General features: G+C 46.7%; 1 protein-coding gene across 1 annotated transcript in view; it reads right to left on the minus strand.

Moving 5' to 3' along the window:
• Positions 1-18,744: 18,744 nt before the first annotated feature.
• LOC311226535 (NLR family CARD domain-containing protein 3-like) overlaps positions 18,745-27,936 on the minus strand; it is a gene marked incomplete at its 3' end in the record, with an annotated part of 139,640 nt that continues 130,448 nt past the window's right edge. Inside the window, exon 9 of the mRNA XM_084311955.1 lies at positions 18,745-18,862. Coding sequence (XP_084168081.1) covers positions 18,745-18,862 — 118 coding nt within the window. The remainder of the gene's footprint in view (positions 18,863-27,936) is intronic.

Here is a 27,936-nt window from a genome sequence, read left to right on the forward strand (position 1 = left end):
TGAATCATTTTCAGTAAGAAGACCCATTTAGCAGGGGTGTAGGTAGCCATATCCCCATTCAACATGCCACTGATGATGCTCATTGTCTCTGCCACTCTGTCCACTGGGTTTTTCGATGGTGGCGTCATTCTGTTACAAATAGGCATGGTGGTGATGGTGGAGATAGAACCCAATATGCAGAATGGAAGGAGGAAGCGGAGACGGTAGTTTGCTCTTCTCAAACACTGTGTTCTTTTATTGTAGAACCACAAAAGCGATAATAGGTCATAAGACCAAAACACAAAAGTAAAGAAACTGCTAATAAAACAAACATAAAGACGGGCGAGATATCCGAGAAAGCACGTTACAAAGCAAAAACAAAAGCGAACTGAAAACACGGAAAACAAACCTCAGCTGAGCTGGAAAACAGGACTAGGATAGACAGGACAAACTCACGGGGGAAATACAGGGACACGACAGGATACCGGGGGTAACGGAGAATAATGACGCCACAAGGAAGTGAGGACAGACCAGACTTAAATACACAGACTAATTATAACGAGCAACACTTGGTTAAAGCCAGGCAAAAACATAGAATGCAAAATCAGAACACACTAGGAAAACTCAACATAGGACACAAAAGGCATAATCAACAACCAGACAGGAGGACGAAATCAAACAAGGGAAGGAAGAGCCCAGGATAACATGAACAAGGAAATCATATCAACCATTTTTAACCAAAAACATATAACAGACTGCATTATCTGACGTGTCCGCCAGAGGGCATCAGAAGACCACTGTTCATATTGTTCCCACTATCCCAGCCAGGATAGTGACAATTCACCATACGAGAAATATTAAAAGTTTCAATCTGTTTGCACATTAGTATACATTCACAATGTTCGACTTACGTAATGATTTGCTCCATTTTGGTCTGAAACGCAGACCAATAATCCTCACAAAGCGAATGTTGATGTTATCCAGGTGAACGTTCTTCATTCAAGCGAGGCATTCAATACAGCTGTTTGGCAAAGCACCAGCCATCCCCCATTCCTTTGCTCGCTCTAGTCACATAACGTTGAACGCACGCAGAACGTCCGCTTTGCAAACATTGCAACTGGCTATTGGACTGGCTTCGGTTTCAATTTTAAAATGCTTCCAAACTTCTGACATTTTGTCTAGCTGCTCAGGTGTTGACAGGACCTGCCGGTGTTTCGGGAGCGACGCGTTGTGAGGTCTCCTATTTTCGGCACACGTCACTGTCATGCGACGGTGTAAATCAAAGGAAATTAATTTGTTTTGGCGAATTCTTCTGCTCTGTGTGACAATAAATAAATGAATGATGATATGTAATTTAAAACCAAAACTAAGGCCTCAGTATGAGTTTAAGACGTGAACATGGTTTGTTGAATAAAATAGAAATAATTATTTTTACTCCCGATAAAATAAAATAAAAATTCCGATCCCGATCTTCTGAAAATCACGTGATCGGCCCCGATCCCGATCACGTGATTGGATCGGGACATCCCTAAAATAAACCTCTTGAATCTTGAATCTTGCGTATTATGCTATCCCTTACATAATGTGAATATAATCTGCCAATTTTATTTTACAGAAATGTAACCATTTATTTAATTATTACATTAACTACATTATTATTATTATTATCTTATCTTACATTATGCTCTTCTAGAAACATTTTGTGGGAGGTATTCACTAACCAGTTGCATTTCGTCACTGTCATATGAAAACTAGGGATGTCCAATATTATCGGCCTACCGATATTGGCATTAAAATGTGATATCGGAAAATATCGGTATCGGTTTTCAAAAGATTTTTTTTTAATTTTTTTTTACTTTAATTTTTAATTTTATTTACATTTCTATAACCTTTATTTACCCAGGCAAGCAAGTAAGTATGCATAATGTTATGTTAATTCCACAACAAGACATATGTAATGTTAATTACCTGAAATTATTCTGTTTTTTTGGGGGGGGGGGGGGGGGGGGGGGGACCCTGCATATATCGGTATCGGTTGATATCGGTTGATATCGGTATCGGAAATTAAGAGTTGGACAATATCGGTATATCGGTATCTGTTACAAAGGATCAGATTAAACCGAATATATATATTTATTTATTGATATATATTGCATAGTATTTGTATATCGTTTGATATCCCCTGTATATTCCTTGTACATATACACGGAATATCCCTTTAGCTCAGACCATAATATTTCATTCTCCTATTGGACAGCGGTCCACCGGCGCCAGGGACCGGCCTCCGGAGTCAGGTTCAAAGTCACCGTCAAGACGTGTCTGGACATGCCCGGCCTTGCCCAGGGATACGCGACAGAAATGAGATTGGCACTAGTTTGTTCACCGTGAGTATAAATACGGCGCAGGTGAATATAGAAGCCCCTTAGCCCTTAGTATGTTACCCAATAAGTTGAAGCCTCACCCACGATACAACGTGCGGTGAAGTATGGCCTGTTTGGCCCCAGAATAGAGCATTGAGACCGCGTGCGAATTAATAACTGAATTGTCAGAGTTTGGCGCTATACCGTCGAGTGCGACATATTTCTATTAAGTCAATAATAGTCTATTTGTGTATAGTGTATCGTGTGGTTAAAGTTCTACAGTGACCAGCATCCCCAACGCTTCCTCGTATTAGCTAGAGTTCTTATCCAGGCTGGGCTGACCACATGGCGCTTTCACCCGAGGAGACCTAGACGAGAACCGTATGGACATGTACACTGGATTAATCTACCCGACGACTACATAGCCCTTTGCGGCTGGAATATATTTGCTTTGGTCCTGTGATTTATGGAGCGGATAATCGCCGACGCCTGCACGTGTTGGATTTACCCCGCGAGGAGTCAAGTCGAGTCGGCGCCTCAGAGAGCCTGAGGCCGACTAGCTTTCTTCACTGTGGAGCTACAGTCTACGGAGAACAGCTGTATTCGTCTGTGGATCAAGAGGCTACTGCACCGGCTCCTGTACCTGGAGTCTCCTTAGTCATCGTTGACCAGACGTTCTACTACCGACAGATCTTCTACCCCTGCTGGCTTACAACCAGGGGGAACCCCTTCCAGTATCTCCCGCTATATTACTAGTGTACCATAGATATAATTCCCTAAGATTCAGGTTGTATAATTACCTCCTGCGTAACCAGATAATGGACATTCATTATTGATTTGCCTACGCATATTCCTTTGCCTTACAAGTGCATTCAAAGAATAATGTAAAGTATATTATGTACCCTTTGCTCCATTAAATACTTGATTATACCTTTGTGTGGAACCGATTTCATTGTGGGAAGTGTTCATCATATTCATATATCGTGTACTGTATGGCCAGTAATTAAAGTACATAAAGCGGTAGTGGTTTAATGATACCATACTTATCAATACAGTCAGGGAATTGTACCCCTCAGTTACAATTGGTCCTTCGAGCCGGATGGTAACTAGTGTAATATTAATATAGCGGTATTAATATTGACATGGCCTATGATGAACACTCCACAAAACGGTTCTCCTAAAGTAGATCGCCCGCAGCGTAGACAGCAGACACCTCAGTACTTAGAGGATTACGTTGCCAATATACTACCTAGCCTTCTACAGACGGTAAACGCGGAAAAAGTAGATAGTAAAATTATGTCCGACCCTATCGCCCAGGCTACCCCGCCAATAGAGGCCCTAGTGGGTTCTAACGTAACTGACCAAGCTCACGGTAGGGACCAGGAGGGACCTGACACGACTTTACCCCCCGCCAAGACCGAAGAAGTAGTCCCCGGAGAGCTCCAGGATAAAGACAGCTCTCCAGGGATGGAACTCTACCCGCTACAAGAAGAGGAGAGCACCCCGGAGATGGATCTCCAGGACTCGCCACAGGAGAACAGATCTCCAACGAGTACTGCCAGGAGCGGATCACCTCAACCAGCGTCTTCCCCCAGCGAGGCGGACAAGATGCTGGCACAGGCATTCCTCGCCAGCCTAGCAGCCTCAACAGAGCGCGATCGACTCCAAGCACAGACGCTTAGCGAGCGCGAACATTCTTCCATGGAAAGAGAACGCCTTCAAGCGCAGCAACGGAGCGACGAAGATCGTATACGTCTAGAGATTAGACGCCTTCAGGCGGAAGAGAATATGGTAAGAGACCAGGCCGAAGCAGAGCGCGCCGCCGCCGAAGCCCAGCGCGCCGCTGCCGGTGCCCAAAGAGAAGCGGAGCGCGACCTCGCTCTCACCAAGCGCGAAGCCGAGCGCGACCGATTACAAGCGCAGATAATGGAGCAGCTGATCGCCAGGGCAACACCCCCTCCCTCCGCACGGGGTTCCAGGGCCTCGTCAAGACACGGGTCAAGGGCACCCTCCCCTACCCGATCAAGCGACCCTGAGCCCGACCACAGAGAGAGCCTATACCTCCCTCCGAACTCCTTCCCCGACCGGTCCACGCGAGGACCAGCTACAAGGAAGAAACGGTCTACACCGCGGAGAGGCTAAATAGACGACTACAGGATCTAGAGGACCTGCCAGAGGAAGAAGAAGAGGGAGAGGAGGAGAGTCAAGCCCGACAGCAGCACAGAACTCCACAGGACCAGGAGGTCCAGTACAGCCCAGGCTCTACCCCCGCGGCTCTGCGCTACAGACCCCCGACTCAATTCACGGGTGAGCTTGACGCACGACCAGCCCCGAGGAATAGCACCTGGATACGCGGGCCATGGTACCCAGCAGGTACCAGCCCACCAAGAGGCGTAAGAGGAGACTCGCCTAGGAGGCCTCTCTTCCAACGCTCACCGATGTGCCAGCCATCCATGGCATCATACATTGGCACACCGACGTTTCCGGACTTCACCCACGAGAACAGAGCACAGTACACGGAGCTACGAATGTGCTTAGAGACAATGATGTCCGATGTAGCTGACGAACCGTACAAGTATGCTATCCTACTGAAGCACCTCAAGGTGCCCCGAGCGCACAATATAGCGCTGGCCTATGCCACCTCTACTACCCCATATACAGCGGCTCTAGTAGCACTCGACCAAAGATATGGACGCATATGGGACTACGTAATACAAGAGATAAGGCATATCGACCGCCTACCCCCAGCCACAGACAATCGCTCACTAGATGACCTGTCTATCAAGGTACAATCCCTGGTAGGGATGCTGGGGGCGCAAAGAGAAAAGGGTATGCACGAACTGTACGCGAACTCTAATGTCGAGAGGATTTTAGAGAAGCTTCCGCCCGCCCGACAAGAGCGCTTCAGGCGGCAAAGAGACCACCGTGATCCTAACGGTCCCGAGCCATCCCTCCTAGACCTAGCCGACTTCCTGGCGAGAGAAGTCAACAGCCTACGGTTGGATACGTTCATGCGGAGCACCCCAAGCTCCAGAGAGGGACCTAGGAGAGCAAACGATGGCCGAAGATTGGTGACCGTCATGCACCAATCAGAACCAGTACCGAGCAGCAAGAACCACAGTACCCCCTCGATGAAAGAGAAGTGGAAGATGGTGTGCCCGTACTGCGAAAAGGAACACTGGTTGTCACAATGTGACAGGTTCAAGAAGATGACCGCCGATGAGGTGAGTCAATGGATAAAGTCCAACCGACGCTGTTACCGATGTGCGCGCAGTCACATGGCAGCCGAGTGCCGCTTAAAGAAGAGGTGTAGTCGGTGTGACGGAGCCCACCTAGATGTCCTACACGACAGTAACAGAAGAAAGCCTGCACCCTCAAGCAGCACAAAGGCAAGTGTTATGTACATTGACCCCGCCAGCAGCGGGGGCACCCGAGTGCTCTTAAAGGTGGTCCGCGTAACACTGAGTTACCAAGACAAGGTCATGGACACTTACGCCGTCCTTGACGACGGGTCAGAGAAGACCCTTCTCCTCGCGTCCGCTGCGGCCCAGCTGGGGCTGCGGGGGAGCGAAAACCAGATGACGATTCGGACAATAAGAAGAGATCTAAAGACGATAAAGCGCGAGAATGTCTCCTTCACTATCGCAGCAAGCGGGCAGCCAGAGAGACGGTATAGGATTACTAATGCTTTCACCAGCCAAGAAATAGGCCTGTCGCAGTACACCTACCCCATCGCCAAGCTGATGGATAAATATGTGCACCTGCGTCAACTACCTATCCCGCTCATAGACGGTGCCACCCCGACCCTGCTGATAGGCTCCGACCATGCAGACCTCATAGTCCCGATAGACCGGGTCCACACAGGGCCCAGAGGCTGTCCTGCAGCAGTCGAGACCCGCCTAGGATGGACATTACAAGGCCCCCTCGCTAAGTCTCTTAACCGAACAGCAGCCACTAGCTGCCTCCACTCCAGAGTGACAGAAGAAGACACCACCCTCCTACAGCATGTCGAGAGGCTATGGACACTAGAGACAATGCCCTTTAAGAACGAAAAGAAAGACATTCGTTCCAAGGAAGACATTTACGCTATAGCCCTCCTCGAGCAAGGGACAAAGAGAGTCAAAGTCAACGGAGTGATGAGATACGCAACTCCACTCCTGAGGCGAGAGGGTATGCCTACCTTCCACGCCCCAAAAGAAGCGACGGAGCGGTATCTATTGAACACAGAGCGGCGCCTAGCCAGAGACCCCGCTCAAGAGACTGTGTACCGCGCTGAGATTAACAAGCTAATCACAGCGGGACACATAAAGAAAATTGACATTAAAGAGGCCGATCAGACGACCGAATCATGGTACGTGCCGCACCACAAAGTCCACCACAACGGCAAGGATCGTATTGTGTTCAACTGCAGCTACCAGATCGGATCACAAAATCTGAATAAAGAGCTCTTGCCCGGCCCAACACTCGGCCCCTCCCTACTAGGCGTGTTACTACGTTTCCGCCAGGACAAGGTGGCCATCAGCGGCGACATCAAAGGGATGTTCCTGCAGGTGAGACTAGTGGAGGAGGACAAGCCCCTGCTGCGGTTCCTATGGAGAGAGAGGATCGGGGATGAGCAACCAGCCATCTATCAATGGGAAGTCCTCCCTTTCGGAACCACATGCAGCCCATGCTGTGCTACGTTTGCACTGCAAAAACACGTCGCAGAGGACCCAGCAGCTGATGAAGAGGTCCGACAAAGTGTAGGAAATAGTTTCTACGTGGACAACTGTCTGCAAAGCGTCTCGACGCCAGAAGAAGCCGAGGCCCTTCTACTCAAGCTCCGCGCCTCCCTGATCAAAGGCGGCTTTGATCTCAGGCAGTGGGCCAGCAGCGACCCGCAAGTATTGCGCAGCCTCTCCCCCGAGGACAAGGCAGCAAGCAGCGAGACCTGGATGGCGACCATCCCAGGAGAAGCCCAAGAAATGACATTAGGACTAGTCTGGCGCTTCAAAACAGACTCGCTCCATTATAAACACACACCCCTGACCAAGGAGCAGGGAAGGTCGACTGCACTACCGACCACCAGACGGAGTGTATACAGAACACTCGCCAGACAATATGACCCGTTGGGATGTATTCTACCTTACACCACCAGGGCAAAGATGATTGTAAGAGCGTTATGGGACAAGGACCAGGGCTGGGACGACCCCATACCCGAACACCTTGCATCCACATGGAGAGAGTGGGAGACGGAACTCAGCTCACTCCCAGGTGTTAACATACGCCGCAGCTACTTCCCACCCACAGTGAGGCCGGAGACGTGCCAGATGGACCTGCACGTCTTCAGCGACGCCTCCGAAGTAGCCTACGGTTCGGTGGCCTACTTGCGTGCCCGAGAGGAGGGAGGAGAAATACATACTGCTTTCATCCTGGCCCGCTCAAGAATAGCCCCACGAAAGCAACAATCTATCCCGCGTCTAGAGCTCTGCGCAGCCCTAGCAGGAGCGCAACTCGCCACGTTAATCCAACGTGAACTCACCATTCCGGTGCAAAGAACAATCTTGTGGTCAGACTCCACGACAGTACTCACATGGATCCGGTCTGATTCGTGCAGATACAAGGTCTTCGTGGGAGTCAGAGTCACAGAGATTCAAGATTTAACAGAAGTAGCAAGCTGGAGGTATGTGGACACAAAACACAACCCAGCTGACGTCATCACCCGGGGAATGTCCCTGGATGACCTCACCCGTCACAACCTATACAGTGACGGGCCAGAGTTCCTCAAGCTCCCGGAAGAAGAGTGGCCTACACCCACCCCACGGGAAGCGAGCAAAGAGGAGGCAGAAAACAAGAAATCTATGTTCTGTGGATTGAACACACTCGTCTCCACAGACCCCGACATAGACGACTGCCTCACCCTAGAGAGTGCGCAGCTAAAGACATTCCTGTGGCACCACCCAGAGGTTCAGCTCACTACTGACATTACAGCAGCTGACTACGAAGAAGCAGAACTTCTTCTACTACAACGAGCCCAGAGAGACTCGTTCCCCGATGAGCTAGACTGTCTACAGGGAGCAAAGCCCGTCCCATCAGACAGCAGACTGCTCCACCTAGCCCCCGAGAGCGACGCCCATGGTCTCATCAGAGTGGGTGGTCGTCTGCGGAGAGCTCCAGACTTACCGGATGACGTCAAGTACCCGATAGTCTTAAACAGCCGACACAAGGTCACAGAGCTGATCATAAAGAAATACGACGAGGATGTGCATCACGCCGGGGCAGAGAGAGTCTTCGCGGAGATCAGACGTCGTTATTGGATACTGCAAGGGAGAGAAGCAGTGCGGCGCTTCCAGCGAACCTGTCTAGACTGTCGTAAGTGGCGAGCGCAGCCCAGTATACCCCGGATGGCTGACCTACCTCCCTGTCGCCTCCGACTCGGCGACAAGCCCTTTCACTCCACCGGTATGGACTGTTTCGGCCCGCTGTATATAAAGAAAGGAAGAGGAACCGAGAAGCGGTGGGGTATTGTATTCAAATGCATGACCACCCGAGCGATGCATATAGAACTCCTTCCAACCATGAGCACAGACTCATTCCTTATGGCCTTCCGAAGATTCACATCGCGGAAAGGTAAACCGTCTATATTGTTGTCTGATCACGGGACAAACTTCAAAGGCGGAGAAAGAGAGCTGAGAGAGAGCTTCCAAGCTATGGGCCCAGAACTTAAGACCCACCTCGCTCCATACCAGATTGACTTCCAGTTTAATCCCCCGAACGCACCTCACTTCGGTGGAACTTGGGAACGAGAAGTACGTTCAATAAAGACAGCCCTGTACGCCGTGCTTGGGGCCCAGACCGTGGCGGAAGAAGTCCTAATGACAGTCCTCACGGAGATCGAGGGAGTATTGAACTCAAAGCCCCTCGGTTACGTCTCAAGTGATGTAGCAGATGTCGACCCAGTCACCCCCAACACACTCTTGATGGAGCGGCTGGACCCCGCGCTACCACAGACAATGTACAAGCCTGAAGAAGCGAACGGCCGAAGAATGTGGAGGTACAGTCAAGTATTGGCTGACAAGTTTTGGAACAGCTTCCTACTCCACTATCTACCGTCTCTACAGACCCGCCAGAAATGGGTGAAAGAGAGAGACAATTTGACAGAAGGAACAGTCGTCATGATTATCGACCAGTCACTACCCCGAGCTATGTGGCCGGCTGGCCGCGTAAGCAAAGTGATCACCGGTGCCGACGGAAAGGTCCGAGCAGCCGAAGTGCTCGTCCAAGGGCGGATCTACACCCGACCCGTGGCGAGGCTAATAGAACTGCCAAGGCTCCCCGATACTATCGATGACGACCATGACCCCATGACTTTGTGAACTGACCGACCCCTCACAACAGACATTGAGTAGTGGACAGTGCGGTTAATCTGTCTCTGCTTAGCTAATTAGGTGGGACTAATTAGGGGGCGGCTGTTACAAAGGATCAGATTAAACCGAATATATATATTTATTTATTGATATATATTGCATAGTATTTGTATATCGTTTGATATCCCCTGTATATTCCTTGTACATATACACGGAATATCCCTTTAGCTCAGACCATAATATTTCATTCTCCTATTGGACAGCGGTCCACCGGCGCCAGGGACCGGCCTCCGGAGTCAGGTTCAAAGTCACCGTCAAGACGTGTCTGGACATGCCCGGCCTTGCCCAGGGATACGCGACAGAAATGAGATTGGCACTAGTTTGTTCACCGTGCGTATAAATACGGCGCAGGTGAATATAGAAGCCCCTTAGCCCTTAGTATGTTACCCAATAAGTTGAAGCCTCACCCACGATACAACGTGCGGTGAAGTATGGCCCGTTTGGCCCCAGAATAGAGCATTGAGACCGCGTGCGAATTAATAACTGAATTGTCAGAGTTTGGCGCTATACCGTCGAGTGCGACATATTTCTATTAAGTCAATAATAGTCTATTTGTGTATAGTGTATCGTGCGGTTAAAGTTCTACAGTGACCAGCATCCCCAACGCTTCCTCGTATTAGCTAGAGTTCTTATCCAGGCTGGGCTGACCACATGGCGCTTTCACCCGAGGAGACCTAGACGAGAACCGTATGGACATGTACACTGGATTAATCTACCCGACGACTACATAGCCCTTTGCGGCTGGAATATATTTGCTTTGGTCCTGTGATTTATGGAGCGGATAATCGCCGACGCCTGCACGTGTTGGATTTACCCCGCGAGGAGTCAAGTCGAGTCGGCGCCTCAGAGAGCCTGAGGCCGACTAGCTTTCTTCACTGTGGAGCTACAGTCTACGGAGAACAGCTGTATTCGTCTGTGGATCAAGAGGCTACTGCACCGGCTCCTGTACCTGGAGTCTCCTTAGTCATCGTTGACCAGACGTTCTACTACCGACAGATCTTCTACCCCTGCTGGCTTACAACCAGGGGGAACCCCTTCCAGTATCTCCCGCTATATTACTAGTGTACCATAGATATAATTCCCTAAGATTCAGGTTGTATAATTACCTCCTGCGTAACCAGAGAATGGACATTCATTATTGATTTGCCTATGCATATTCCTTTGCCTTACAAGTGCATTCAAAGAATAATGTAAAGTATATTATGTACCCTTTGCTCCATTAAATACTTGATTATACCTTTGTGTGGAACCGATTTCATTGTGGGAAGTGTTCATCATATTCATATATCGTGTACTGTATGGCCAGTAATTAAAGTACATAAAGCAGTAGTGGTTTAATGATACCATACTTATCAATACAGTCAGGGAATTGTACCCCTCAGTTACAGTATCGGTAAAAAAGCCAATATCGAGCATCCCTAATGAAAACCACTTATCTCCAGTTTTGGTAATTTATTTTATTTGTTTACTGGGAATGAATGTTTACATTGTTATCTGTCATGTGAGCCAGTTCCATGACCTATAGGACCTATGAAACACATTGAAACCCCAATGTATGTCTTTAAGAATACATGGATGTTCATCTGAACATTTTGCTGTTTTTCTGAATTTCCAGGAAGTAAACTTTTTGGAGATAAGTGGTTTTCATCCGACAGCAACTATTTGCAGTCAATCCAGTACCACACTAAGACTCTTTTAGTGTTGTGAAACAAGACAAAAAAAAAAACAGTGACGAGAATGAGGGGGCGGAAACACACACAGAAAGTAAACAGTTTAAGTTTAAGTAACGTTTTTTTTATTTTTTTTATCCTTGTGGTCTTTTTGTTAGCTAGTCAGGCTAACAACTTAATTGTGTGAGGTATAACCAACCAACACAACTAAGCTGCACACAATCCATCACAGAAAGGGGGATATTTTCGCATCACGACTTGAAACATGCCAATTCAAGTCAAGTCAAGTCAAGAGTTTTAATTGTCACGGCATACAGGTATACAATGAAATTGGGGAGAACAAGTTCCATTAGGGTTTAAATCAAGCTAATTTACTCCCCCAAAACGAAACCCTCCACCTGAATGGACGACTCTGTGACTCTGCGTGTCCGAAATTCTTGTTCTCTCTATCCCCCTCGGTTCATTTGATCTTTTGCCAAAACATTGCCACGGTTCGCCAAACACGAGCGCTTGAACTGGGGCCATCTCCTCGCTTTCTGTGATTTGCATTGGCTGTCCGGACGTCAGCAGCCCCTGCACAGACTCTTAAATGCGTCAGCAAGACCTTCTCCTCTCTCTCTCTCTCCTCCTCTTCCTCCCATCCCCCCCTCTTATCCACGCTGCCTCCCTGCAACACCTCAGCCAGGCTCCCACAGCACACTGCGTCCTTGAGGACTCACTCTCTAAAGGCTCCCTTCCCCCCACACTCATACTCTTGCTTTTTCATTCTCTATTTTCTTATTCTGTCTCTGTCTGTCTGTTGGCCCCTCTCTCATTCTTTATCACTGGTTTTCTTTATCACTGGTTGTCTGTCTGTCTGTCTGTCTGTCTGTCTGTCTGTCTGTCTGTCTGTCTGTCTGTCTGTCTGTCTGTCTGTCTGTCTGTCTGTCTGTCTGTCTGTCTGTCTGTCTGTCTGTCTGTCTGTCTGTCTGTCTGTCTGTCTGTCTGTCTGTCTGTCAGTCTGTCTGTCTGTCTGTCAGTCTGTCTGTCTGTCTGTCTGTCTGTCTGTCTGTCTGTCTGTCTCTCTCTCTCTCTCTCTCTCTCTCTCTCTCTCTATCTCTCTCTCTCTCTCTCTCTCTCTCTCTCTCTCTCTCTCTCTCTCTCTCTCTCTCTCTCTCTCTCTCTCTCTCTCTCTCTCTTTCTCTCTCTCTCTCTCTCTCTCTCTCTCTCTCTCTCGCAACCTCTTAGGCCATGTCCACACGATCACGGGTATTAATGACACAGTTTTTTATTTTTATTATTCAAACAAATAAAACTCTGTCCACATGACTGGTTTAAACCCTGCACCGAGTGAAGTCATATGCATGTAGTACAATGCCAAAGCAGTAGGTGGCAATGTTGGTCAGGCATGAAGGCCATTTCAACCAATCAGAAAAGGTTGAATGCTCACTACACTTCCTGCTTAAAAACAACAAAGTCACCATCTTTAAATACCTTGCGTTAGCCATTTAGCCAACGTAGCATTTATTTTTCAGCAAAGAAAGTGCAATAAAAGTGCAATAAACAAAACAGATACATTCACTGTGTGTTCTGCCTCTCATTTGTTGATGAAACAAAACCAACAGCAACACAATTTATCACCAAGAGCGGATAGTTTAGTCTCACAAAAAGATCTCCGGTGTTGTTAGCTACATGCTAATGTGAATGGCATTCTCTATGTATAGTTAGTATCGAGGCTAGCTGAGGCTAGCATCGGCGATTTTGTTAGCTTACATGCTAACGTAATAATGTGGTAACGTTAGTGCTAGTAGAATGAATGGATGCAAATGTTATTTAACACATTGCAGAATGGGTACAATACAATACGGCTCAATACAAACAATTGTTAAGGGGATGCAGTCTGGACTGGGTTCCTTATAACAATAACTTGACAACACATGAGTTTAGTTTAGCTGCAGCTACAGGTTTACTCTGAGCGTCAGGTCAGGAATGCGACAACAGACATCAGTCGATCACAACACTCTTCAACACAGACGATACGTTTCGAACAAAAGTTTGTTACAGAGTAGAGCGTAATTAAATGAAATTTGTGTTTGGAAATGTTAGAAAAACAAGGGGAAAAGTCATGGGTACAAGACTGTACCAAATGGCGGCAAACACACAAGAACTACAATTCCCTACATCTTCTTGATGAATCGAAAATGAAGGACCCTTGTGTAAACAAGACAAAAGTCTTTTTCTGGTCTTCATCCTCTTAGCAGTTGTTTGTATTGAGCTGTACTGTATTGTACCCATTCTGCAATCTGTTAATAAAGTTTTCAATCAATCAATCCCATTGTACATTTTAAGACCAGTCTCAATCGAAGGCTGAGTAGCTGAGAGGACAACCAAAGCAAATATTAAAAACAACAGACAGAATACAAGATTGGATTGTTTTTCCAACACTGTAGTTTTCGTGTGTTGGACGTGAATGTTCATAAGGATCAATAAAAATCAATAAAGGGGCAGCGGTCGCCTAAAGGTTAGAGAAGCGGGTTTGTGACCGGAAGGTCGCCGGTTCGATCCCCCGGACCAGCAGGAAAAATCTGGGGAAGTGAATGAATAACTCTCTCCCATACCCTTAACACCAACCGCTGAAGTGCCCTTGAGCAAGGCACTAACCCCCCAACCAGTGGAGGCTGCTGACCAAATTTTTTGGTGAAGCACAAATTATTATATTATATTATATATTAAATTATATTTTTAAAACATCCCCCACTGTGTGTCAGTGGTCAGTGGACACAGATGAAAACATATTAACATTAGGTGACAGCGGACCTGACCAGATGAAAACATATTAGGTGACAGCGCACCTGACCAGATGAAATCATATTAGGTGACAGCGCACCTGACCAGATGAAATCATATTAGGTGACAGCGCACCTGACCAGATCAAAACATATTAGGTGACAGCGCACCTGATCAGATCAAAACATATTAGGTGACAGCGCACCTGACCAGATCAAAACATATTGGGTGAAGGTGACAAGGAAGCCACAGACTCATACCCCCCGACACTCAACTAACCACCTCGGACAGTCCTTCATACCAGTGGCCATCAGGCTCCACAACAGTGGGCAGGGACTGCTGCCAGACATCGACCTAGAACTAATAGGAACCCAAGTAGGACAATAACACTACCTCATGCATACTGCACCTTATGTGGATACTGTGATACTGTAAATAATGAATAATGTATATTTCAGTTAGTTAGATAGTAAATTATAACACTACCTTATGCATACTGCACCTTATGTGACACTGTGAAAATATATTTCAGTTAGTTAGATAGTAAATTATATTGACCTATAATGTTTACACTACTTGTGTTGTTTTCACTACCTGTACCCCCCCTTCCCCCATGCTGCTATAATGCCTGAATTTCCCCAAGGGGATCAATAAAGGAATATCTTATCTTATCTTAAAAGGAAAGATGAAATTACCTACCTGGGTTCAATCCTATAGAGGCAAATCTTTCCTGTGACAAAATGGGATCCAATGTAATAAAACTAAGTCAACCAACTAACTAGATTCATGTACCGGATCTCCTCTCTGGTAAACAAGAATACCTTGAAGACAGGAGCACTCATTCAAGGGTACTACGACTATGCTTGCACCTCATGGTACCAAAGCACCTCAAAGGCACTAAAAACAAGATTACAAACATCACAAAACAAACTGGTCAGACTACTGCTTGACCTTACTCCTAAAACCCACCTCACCCCTGCCCACTTTGACAACCTACGATGGCTTAGAGTAGACGACAGAGTACAGCAACTTGCAATGGGCCTGGTCTACAAGATACACTACACCACTAAGATACCCATGTGCATGTCGAAATACTTCCCAAAGGTCAGTGAATACCACGACCACAACACCAGAGGGAGTTCCACAAATCATGTTCAACCCAGATAAAATAATTTAAAAAGTAAAAAAAATTATAAAAAAAACGTTTCTTTTAATAAAAGAAAAATCATCATAACTTAGAAATGAGATTGCATAGGTCTATGAATCGATATCGTGATTCTGTTTCGATGAATTGCCCGGCCCTACAGTGTGTACAGTAAGTTAGCTTGGTGATCATCATTGTGATGTAGGCTAAGCTGGCTAGCTACTGTTAGCATACAAGCTTTTACAAACACTGTAGCCTACTTACTTTTTCATCCACAACTTTTTTTCTGATCCAGATGCATAAGTCCACTTCTTCATGTTGCTCAGTTGCGGGTTTATACTTCGGTCCTAATGTTGGCGCAAAGTTTAATTTAGCCTGTGTTGCTATAGCTGTACAGATTACTAAACTACTAGCTTGCTATGTTTCACACAGTCAAAACGGGTCCAGCTGCAGGTTCGGAGGTTAGGTTTAGCTCAAGCCAATCTCAAGTTTCTCAAGTTTCTTTATTAGTTGTCATACAGAAGTACAGAATACTTTTATACAAAATGCTTCTTTCTGTTACATTTTGTATAAAAGTATTCTGTACTTCTGTATGACAACTAATAAAGAAACTTGAGAAACTTGAGATTGGCCCGAGCTAAACCTAACCTCCGAACCTGCAGCTGGACCCGTTTTGACTGTGCGATGCAGCAATCTCTGATTGAATTTTCAAGGCTGCCAATCATTCATCCTCGGTGTATTATTGGATTGTCAAGGCTGTCAATCATTCAATCCCCCATTCAATGGCAAGAGTTTAACTGCACAGGCCGTGCTTAGATGAAGTTAATAGCCTATTTTGATTGGCTATTATTTATTTAAATTGGGTCAACCTGTGCAGATATTCTGCACGAATATTACTGCAGTCATTACTGCAGTGCAGGCCTGCTCAGAGCTGTCAATTTTGGCCATTTTTGAAGAAAAAAAATTAACTGCCATTTTTTACATATAATAGGAAAACATTTCTAATAAAAAAATTATAATAATAATAATAATAATAATAATAATAATAATAATAATAATAATAATAATAATAATAATAATAATAATAATAATAATAATAATAATAATAATAATAATAATAATAATAATAATAATAATAATAATAAAAAAAAAATATATATATATATATATATATATATATATATATATATATATATATATATGTAAATTAATAATAATTATGAATTATGAGTGAATTTGTGTTTCACGTGTTGTCATAGAGAAACCTCCACTGCCCCCAACTGCTCCAGTGGAGTTGCTGAGTGGCCAACGGAGTCAGACTGTGGTGGTACTGGGCAGTGTGAATGGAACTGTGTGAATGTGAAGCAGGGCGTAGCTGAAAAAGAGCATCCGTGCTCAGCGAACCTACCCTGGGTAAATAAAGGTTTACAAATAAAAATGTAATTAAAAAAAGATTGCACATTGTATTGCATCTAACAACTGTCTGGCAGTCAGTTTATTCCGCACTCCTACATTGGTGACCCTGACGTACCCTCACTGAACTCATTGCACTGAGTTCTCAAGTATGTTGGCTGAGTTCCCAGTTCTTACCATGCCAACCTTTTCGGCAGCTACAACTAAGCATGATGTGGAACATTATATTCCAACTACGGGCCCACCAGTACATGCCCATGCACGGCGCCTGGATCCAGGCAAACTGGCTATTGTTTGAGGCGATGGAGTGCCTCGGCATCGTGAGGCGGTCCAATAGCCCCTGGGCCTCGCCACTCCAGTGAGATGCAATAGAAAAATAGGCCAAAACTCATTCCTATATTCAGCAGCAGTACAATGGAATAGCCTACCAATGGAGTTGAAGCCCATAAGCCCCTTCTCCACTTTTAAATTAGCTATAAAGAGGTGGATCATAAGTAGCAGAAGCTGGGAGTAGTGAACAAAAGGTTTTTAATATGTGTTTTTCCTTTTTTATTCTTTTATTGTCTATAAAATGGAATATTATTGTATGTATTTTTTTGTTTTTATACCACACATCCTGACATACAGACACTACAAACACCCACGTCCACACACCAGTACATAAATCCACTGACACCAATGATGAAGGACCACAATGGAAACAAGCCTATGGCTTTATTGTGTTTATTGAATCCTATTGGTAAATGGAGAAATGTATACCTGTTTCATACTGTGATCAAATGTATATGTGTGATTTTCCATTCTAAATCAATAAACTATTCAATCAATCCATATGGTGCCAAAGGCCGCCTGAGGTTGGCGCCTGTGTGGTGATTATCGGCGCCTGAATGATGCTACGACCCCTGACCACTATACCCACACATTCAGGACTTTTCATCTCGCCTGGTGGGGAAGGTCATCTTTTCTAAGGTTGACGTGGTTCGTGGTGCCAGTGCAGTCACAGGACATTTCCAAGACTGCGGTAATCACCCCTTTTGAGCTCTTTGAGTTCCTCTGCATGCCTTTTGGGCTCAAGAACGCTGCCCAAGCATTTCAGCGCCTCATGGACAGTGTGCTAAGGGACCTGCCTTTCCTGTTCACTTACTTAGATGACATCCTCATCGCCAGCTCCTCCAAGGCTGAACACATGGTTGCACCTACCTCCTTACCATGAGTGACAGGACGACTCGTTGGCCAGAGGCGATTCCGCTGTCTTCAACTACATCTGCCGACATTGCACGAGCATTCATCGGCACCTGGGTTGCCCGTTTTGGTGCTCCATCGGACATCCGACGAGGGCCTCAGTTCACATTGGAGCTCTGGAATGCTGTGGCAACAACAACTTATCACCCTCAAGCCAATGGACTGTGCGAGAGGTTTCATAGGTCATTGAAGGCCGCATTCAGGGCCAGTCTCCGGGACAATGCGTGGGTTGACAGACTTCCGTGGGTCATGCTGGGCCACCGATCACCCCCTAAGGAAGATCTTCAGTCCTCCTCAGCCGAACTGGTTTATGGGCAGCCATTGCGAGTCCTCTGGGATTTCATCCCCAACACCACAACACCTTGGTCTGCCGGCCAGCAACGGTCTGTTTCCCTGGACAATGCCATGGTGTTTAGGCATGTGTCTACGTCACAGCACATTGTGCCCCAGGCTTATATTCCACCTGATCTCCATACAGCAGAGTACGTCTTTGTCCGCAAAGATGCCCATTGGTCGCCACTATGGCCACCATATGAGGGGCCTTTTCTTGTTCTGGAAATGGGGGACAAGTCGTCGACATAGGAGGGAAACCGGACCACATTTCAGTGGACCGTCTGAAACCAGCTCATGTGGACCTGGACCGTCTGGTTCCTGTAGCTCAGCCGCAGCGGCATAGCCGCCCTCCGGCCATCAAAACCTCAGACCACCCTCCGGGGTCTACGGTTTCCACCATGACACAGGGTTTTCCCCTGGCCGTCAAGTCCTCAGGCCACCCTCTGGTGGTCACTGGTCCCGTTGCTACACAGACTCTGGACACCTGAAGCCGTTTCGACAGGATTATACAGGGTCCTCAACGGCTCATGCTGCCAGTTCTTGTGAATTCTGGGGGGGCGCATGTAGGGGACAATAATGGAATAGAATTCACATTCACATTCTGTCACATCCACATTCAATGTTATGCACAGGGTGTGGTTAGAGGGCATTGACGTTGTGTAGTCACCTTTATTGGTTGTAACACTTATTAAATAATTCATCCCTCCATCAGAGATATTGAACCTACACAATACGGGTTGGCCGTAATACTTATAGTTTGATATTCACTGGGCGGCTACGATGGTGGAAAATCACAGGGGAACCTTACTCCCCAGGTCTATACCAATAATTGTATCGGTTTATAACTAGAAATTGCACACTTCTCCCCCAGAGAATCCTCCTTGGCGTTGTAAAAGTTACAATCACTCCTAATCAATTTGTTATGGAGCAGCTCTAGATTTGACATCTTAATAATGACACCACAGGTTCATGTCCTAGTTTGGGTTTGGCGTTGGGAAAAAGCAGCTAGCAAATATTGATCGGATTGTCCTGTTCCCTTTCCACCTTCATTTATTTTTGATATACTGTATATTTCTTGGCTACCGAAAAAACAACAACAAGAACACTGTCATTAGTCAGAGGCGACTGGCTGAGCGCTGCTGTCTAGGGTGAGCCTGTGGTACCATGTGTCATTCCCTGTCTGATTAGAGATAGGCGGGGTTGCCAGACATGATGTATTGCCCTTGTTTCGGCTTTCCACAGCTCATTGGGCAACAACTTTTAAGACGTCCAAAAAACAGGCCTGATGCTCACCGTTAAGGCCATAGAAACGAGAAACACTTCCAAAGAATAAAGAGAGAAAGGCTCAGGCTTTCCAGGCCCTTAATTCACTTGTAGTGTGTGTGATATAGATGTGAACTCTTTGTGCGCCACAAGCTTCAAACAACCTCTCCTCTCACTTTTTTTTTTTTTTTAACAATATATTTATTGGGTTTTAGTTTGCAAATTACAACATGTATATCAGCAGAGCAGTATTCAGCAAACATTTTCACCCCGTTCTCCCTCCCCTAACCCCACCCCACAAAATAATAATTAACTTCAAAAACAGGTTCACATAGGAAGGATACAGATTTAAATAAAAAATAAACATAAATAAATAATAATACAACCAAAATGTTTTACACATTAAGTAAAGGGTGTTTCTTGTCGTTTTTACACAATGATAAGAGTTGTCCCACAGTACTCCCCCTAATCCCGTTCTTGTTGAAGCAAGTTCCCAACATTCGTATTATGCTTTAAGAAGTACACAAATGGTCCCCAGGCATTATCAAAAATGTTTTGTTTACGTCTAACAATATACACCATCTTTTCCATTGACATATTTGAAGCCATTTCTTTAATCCACATACCAATTCTTGGTCCATCAACATTTTTCCAATTAAGAGCTATTACACGTTTTGCTTGTAATATGCACATATCTATACATCTAAACTCTTTGCGTTGTAGATGTGGGGTGGTAGGATATAAACCAAGAATAAAAAGCTTGGGATTCAATGGCAACTTCTTTGATAAGATTTGATCGATCAGATCAATAACATCTTGCCAGAAGGTTTTCACTTTCACACATTCCCATATGCAGTGGAACAGTGTCCCCCTTTCCTCACTACACTTCTCCTCTCACTTTTGAGTAGAGATTAAAAAAGCCTTTTATCTACCCGCCGTGATGAAAAAGAAAAAAAGAAGAGTTTAGTCAGGAACTGCCTCAGAGATATGAGGCAGTCAATCCTTCCCCCTACTGAGAAGAAGGCCTCATTGTCTTGTGAGCTCTGTTCTGTAAACACTGGTCCCCAGGCAGAGACAGGCAGCCAGGCAGGCAATGTGGGCACGACTGGAGCAAAAAGAGAGACAGCAGACACGCTGACCAATGTTTACACAGCCAGCCATGCGTGCACGCGTGCATGCGCGCACACACACACACACACACACACACACACACACACACACACACACACACACACACACACACACACACACACACACACACACACACACACACACACACACACACACACACACACACACACACACACACACACACACACACACACACACACACATCGCGGTATCGCGGCTGTTGATCAAGACTGACTTTTACGAGGATGGGCGCGAACCGTCCCTCATGACGACACGCGCGTCGATACGAGAACAACAAAAGCACAACATGTGACATTCTGCGTGTGGGCTGCCCGCCTGGGAGGGAAGCAGAGTTTTTCTTGCACTGGAGAGACTTTAGTCAGCCACCCCCGTCGCAGCTTAGCTTAGCTGGCTGGCTGATTGACACACACACTCACAGCTGTTGTGTGTAACGTCATGCATGTGCGTTATGCTTGAGTCCACAGCATGACTAAAACCATGTAATATAAGAACAGATGTTTCAGTGGGGTAGAAATGGGAACAGAGGAACGGAGATGCGACATGAAACTCGGAGCAGAAGGGGAAGTGACGCGTGTATGACTATGTACTGAACACAGAGAAAGAGTCACCTTTTCTGAGATAGACAACTAAATAGACAGACAGCTACATTTCGGCCAGTTAAAGGGGCACCCCGACATTATTGGAAATGCGCTTACCGCCTTCTCAAGAGTCAGACAACAAGATAGATACAAACTTCCTCTCTGTGTGTTCAGTAGAAAGCTATCCGGCTGCAAGCTAGCAGAAATTAATTGACGCGGATACGGACCGCTAGCCTAGCTTAAAACTCCAAGGAGAGGAAATGGGTATCTATCTTCTTGTCTGACTCTGGAGCAGACTGTAAATACATTTCCCGTAATGTTGACATTCCCCTTTAACTCATTCGGCACCAGCTATTAGACAGAGCCCGTCATAGCAAGGCCACGCTTTAAAAGATAGGAGTGCGTCACCTTGTTTGTAGAGCTATAACTATATTCTATATTATAGCTATGGATACAATACTATGGCCCATTTGACATCACCTATCTATCGTTCAATATGTGAAAAAGAATGAATTTTTCCATCCATACGTTCCCATGTTATACCGTGGTGAATATGGTTTTAGAGCGGTCTGGGGTAATTCCCGAAGTTATAGCCTTATACGTCAATTCTACTATAGACGTTGCCATGTCTTGCCTGTACACGCTATTATTCCCAAATCACATCTATGTCATAGGTATTATGTTTCATCATGAATGCATGAAAGGGGGGGGGGGTCGTTGTTTGATCGCCATCTGATACATCCAATGTCCATTTGGTCCACGGCATAACCCACCACAACATATGGATCGGGAATATTTGACGTGCTTCAATGGAACAGGGAGAACCGCTCCACTCGGCCGACAAGGAAAAGTGAAACCGAAGACATTTGGCCGTTCCACAGGTCAAGATACAAGGTTACAAAGGGTGCTCGATACCGCCATCTAGCTGGATGCGGCTGGTATTGCACTTTGGCAACCTCAGACTCATTCCCTATGGTAACACCCTGGATGAATAATGATTAAAAATATCGAATAAATGAATAAACAACCAAAACCTGAGAAATCTCATGTCTGGGGCCCAACCGCTGGCAAGTTAACCCGACTTATCTCGGGGTTTGGCCTCCATTGAGTTAAGCTACATTTTGATTGGAAAATTGGCATGGCCATTTGGCGACCTTTCAATGGACTGCACATTTTCCATCTGAACATTAACAAAGGGTTATGTATATAACCCAGTTCTGTGAGTTATGGTGCGCTCAGCACCTAGTTGCATATATCTCGCTTCAGCGTATATACACTGAATAAAAAATTCCACCATGTACCTTTACATGCCAGCATTCATCTGACCACACCCCCATCCGCTTACCTTCATAAGCAGGGGTGGGGCCACACACTCATCTCCTTCCCAACAAATTTCACCACAATGAAAAATCAAGGGCCGCAGCGGCGTCCTAGGTGCTGAGCGCACCATAACTCACAGAACTGGGTTATATACATAACTCTTCGTTCTGTAGCGTTATGGCTTCGCTCAGCACCTAGTTGCATAACAGGAGCTGAGCGGGAGCCATAGCCCGACAAATACACCCCGCTGAGGCCCCCCACAACCATCAGACCGGGGAGGACCGAGCCCCCCCGACCCTCCCTAATGGAGGATACCCCCCCTATTGGAGGTTCACGGGAGGGCGACGGATCCGACCGTGTGAAGAGGCACTCAAGCAACTCAACGCACAGGGTGAGCAGACCGTGGCTTGACCCCACGACTACACACACGCACAACCCGCATGCCACCCGGGAACGAACGGAAGGAACAACCTCGTTACTGCCCCCAAAAATCACGGGGTCAAGAGCAAACCCAACCCTGTGGCAAGGCCGTAGCAGCGGAGCGCAAAGGAAGACCCAGACCCACTGAAGGGACTGGATCCCCTGGAAAAAGGGGGCCCGGAGAGGTCAATGACGCTAGGCATCAAGACCCCACCAGGTGGTCACTTAGTGACACCGCCCCCCACATCGCCAGCGTATTCGGATAAGGCCCCTCCAAGAGCGGGCCCTTTCCCCCCAATAGCACACCGCCTGGCACACTGACCCTGCAGAACAGGCAGTCAGCATGGCCGTAAGCACTCAAAAGGTTAACCAACGGAAGCAGGCAGCGCACCGGGGAAACCAGGCAACAGGCTGTAACCTGAGCCTGGAGTACTGCGGACGAGACAGGCGCCAAAGGAGTCAGCTGAAAACAGCCCCCCCGGCGGAAGGGGCGTATGCTGGTGTTGTTGATCACCATGACAAAGCCTCCACAAAAAAAAACCCACCCAGAGGGGTCGAGGCAGAGAAGGCTGACATGATTGGCAGACGTCATGAACGTGCAGGGGCACACTCAACCGGGTAACCCGGGAGTTGACTCTGCTCCAACAAACCAGGGAATCAACCACCCTCTTGGTACAGACGGTGGTTGTTCCTATAACCCCTCAAGAAAAAACTCCAAAACACACCTGCGGGTATACACCGGCTATACCGCAGTACAAGTGTTTCAGTTTTCAAAAAAGGGTTATCCCAGGCCTACGGTATCAATGAAACTTTACTTCTGACCGGGCCCGGCGGCACGGGAAGCACAGGGTTACCAGAGGAGGTCCAAGACCACCCCAACAGCCCCCTCTTTGCCACGCGTGAGAGAGGAGCGAAAAGAATGGAGAACCAGCCCTAAGCACACCGCACTTGGTATTCCCAGGCGGTCTCCCAACCAAGTACTAACCAGGACCGAACCTGCGTAGCGTCCGAGATCGGACGAGATCGGGCGTGTACAGGTTGGTATGGCCATAAGCCATTACGATAGTGCAGAGTACAACATGTACCCAACAAAGGGTCTCCATAGCGCCTAACCCTGTGACACCCAGACCGACCCGGCATTTTTCCCCCCGAAAAAAGCACAAGTCCCTCAGGGTACCAGAACAGCAGATCTGCATCCCCGGCGGACAACGGGTTAACTGACTTGGACCAGCGCGACCAGACCAGTCCCGTGTCCTAACGACGCCGACATGCCCACTCCAGAAGAGGGGGTAGGTATGCGTGTCAATCTAAAACATGAAAAGAGGGCGCCACCCAGATGGTCCCATTTGGACCGTGCTCAGTGGCCCACCCCAAGGGCGTGAGACCCCTCTACCTATGTTCTGATCTATTCCGTTAACATCCCCCAGATATGAACGAGAATTCATCGAGACAACCTAGTAAACTGGCGCTCGGAAGAGACAAAACTCCATCCCAGTTGCCCTATAAAAACGCTGTTTTAACAAGCAACCAAGGCGCACTTAGCCCCTGTGTGATTATTTAACAGAAACACACCGAGCCAGCACTATGTATGCATCGAGACCCAAACACATCAATGGATAGTCTAGCAAGACACCAAACATTGTTCCTCCAAGTCGCCTGGGAGAACGACACGGAGCCGTCGTGCTTCATGTACCTTCCTCTTTTTATTCAAAAAAGAAAGAAACACAGACTGACATGAATCCCACGTGACGCAGCTGAGGGTAATTTTTTTTTACATTTTTACATCCCACCATCCTCGCCATAGGGAGGAGACGGAAATCCCCAGAGAGACTTCCCACGCGAGCTGTATAGATTGAAAAGAATATATTGCAACATTGAGCTATGTAATATTTGGGTTAGGGCTCTCCGAGGAGGAGGCACTGAACCAATACACACTCAATAATCTAATTGAATCGAATACACACACAATAGAGCAGAACTCTTTTTTGAAGTTCTACTCACCTTGACAATCTGAGGAGGAGGCTCTGAACTCTGAGGAGGCTCCCTCACAGGGAAGAGAGTCCTGACTCACAGAAGGCCCGAGGAGGAGCTTCGTGAGGAGGAGCTCTGACAACTCCCTGAAAACAGATCCATAACATGGACCTGAACAACTCACGGAAGTCTTACCAACAGAGACGCGCACAGTGACGTACTCTATGGCGGGGGAATTTCTGCGATGCACACGCCCAATCTTCCAGGGCGTGGGACCAGGAAACTCCCCCCCCCCCCACCCCTCTTACCCTGTAACGTGCCGAACAGCAACGTGACAGGAACCTTGAAGGACAGGAGGTTTTAACCCCTGACCAATCAAAAAGGGGAGGTAAGGATTACCAGTTCAACCCTTTACGACCCCACACCCATGATACGATGTAATGACAAAAAAGAGCATGACACAGTCATAGTCAGCTACATGAAGTGTCTAACAGCTTCACACAGCTCATGTGCTAACCTGCTATCTGATTTTTACTAAGGAAAAAACACAGAATAGAGAGGGCCCCTTTAAGAGCCCCGGTACCAGACTTACACATGTGCTTCTTTGGCCAAACCTAACCCAGTTGTAGATCACAAGACACACACAACCCTTTATCACAACAAAAAATGGCAAGTACACTCTTGCTACAGAGGAACGCCGTTTTTCATAACGAGAGAATACAGAATCCTCGATTATGTATCGGCCACAGGCCTTGCTAAGCACACACGATAAGCGACCAAACAATCTTTTCTTTAGGAAAATATTGTTTCTCAAGCGGTTAGCACAACCCCAGCAATTAAGCTAAGGGTTACATCGTATCCCCACAAACACAGTGACACAATATATTGTAAACAACATGTCTGAGAGGAGGGTGGGGAAGCCCCAGGGAAACCGGGGGGATCACCCCTCCTACCTTACCCTTGATACGGCCAAGTTGAACAGGTAACCCTGTTAATATGTGAACACACTGTTCATTGTCATTACAGGCTGAAAAAAGAATTCATTCTTCACTCATATGTCACTAAGCATAGCTTTATAGGTTAATTAACTCCCTTAGTTGTGAGTTCACGGTACATGAACACACATGTTCTCAACACAACTAACCAGATCATTTTTACACATGTAAAACAACAACCCGATTTCTATGGAGAGAGAAGCTATACCAGTGACAAGACAATTCACACACAACACGCGTCGTATCCTCAATGTATTGCAGCAACACCCGTTTTGGAAAACATCGTTATTACAAAACATTTAGAAGGGAAGGAAAGAAGAAGTGTTTAAGGTCCGGTTGGGACCTTCCTACCCTGAGCGCAGGCCAAGCGAACTGCAATCTGGCTAACGGGGCACCGAAGTTTGAACACAGCATCCCTGTGTTGACGACGAGGGCAGCGTCGCTGCGCCACCCAGCCGCTACGGTTCTACATGTTGACGCAGTCCTCGCTGGCAGGGCTCCCGGTAGGTTCGACTAACATCCTCTGTCAAAGATGACGTCGTATTCAGAGTGTTTAAGGCATGTTATAGTCACAGAAAACGTTCAAAGTGTAGCATTAAGCTAACAGTCGTTCGGCTGATAGCAACAAGCTAACGTTTACTAGCCTGGTAAACACAGCGAGCTAACGCTGCAGCTAACAGCTGCGCAGCTAACAGCTAACACAGTAGTCCACAACTAGCATGCAAGCTAAGCAGCTATCACCTGAACTGTACACAATGACATAACAAGCCACACTTCAGACAGGCCGCTGTCCCAGTCCCTCCCCTAAGAGGGGAAAAGAAAAAGAACGTCAGAACACAGTTTTCAACGGTGATCCAGACATCAGCGGGGCCAGCACAATTCCCATGTCGGGCTGCAGCCAGTTTTGAGCATGGAACTCCCGATAAAGAAGATCCTATGCCCACATTTCCTCGTTAGGGTATACTTTCATTTGTATATGAAAGATGGGGCCTGCACGGGACAGAGAAGCATCCGCTCGAGAATCCTGGGATCACCAGGACCTAGTCGCGGCCCACTAGATTAACCATCATGGGCGTCAGACCAAGATCCTCCGACCGCCGTTTAAGCTGAGCAGAGGACCCTAGCCTGGAGTCTGCATTTCGTAAATTGTCACTAACCCCCACAGCATCAACAACAACCAGAGCTCGCAAGCAAAACAGTACATACCCAACCTGGAAACAACCGCTTCTCACAACAGTCGGTGCGTCCTACAGTCCAGCTGTGTTGCCGGAGGGCAACCCCATCCAGCCGCAGCAAGGAGGACTGTAGCTGGGAAGCATGTCAGCGGCGTGAGCTCCTAATACGAAAAAAACGTTGAAGGTCGGAATGATCCAGACACTCCAGTAACGAAGACAATATCGCCGTATTTTCTCGAAAATAGTGAGAGAGAAAATAAAGATATGATGTCAACGTATCTCCTTGTTTTCCTTTCCTCAGACTAAATATTTTTCTCCATGTCAAGTGGGCATATAGCAGGCACTTCCTTGTGGATGAAATTTGAGAAGGAGATGAGTCTGTGGCCCCACCCCTGCTTATGAAGGTAAGCGGATAAGGGTGTGGTCAGATGAATGCTGGCATGTAAAGGTACATGGTGGAATTTTTTATTCAGTGTATATACGCTGAAGCGAGATATATGCAACTATAGGTGCTGAGCGAAGCCATAACGCTACAGAACAGCCTGAGACCCAAACTGGCTGAAATCAAACAGATGTTTATTAACGGTAAGGCAAAGATTATATGTTTCTCAGAAACAAAACTTGACGAGTCAGTAAAAAACTCTGAGATAGAAATTGAAGACTACTCAATTGTCAGAAATGACAGGAACAAGTATGGAGGTGGTGTCTGCATGTACATACACAAAGATACCAAATTCATTAACCGTACT

Source organism: Notolepis coatsorum, assembly GCF_963971535.1.
Source record: "Notolepis coatsorum genome assembly, chromosome: 4".
NCBI classification, from domain to species: domain Eukaryota; kingdom Metazoa; phylum Chordata; class Actinopteri; order Aulopiformes; family Paralepididae; genus Notolepis; species Notolepis coatsorum.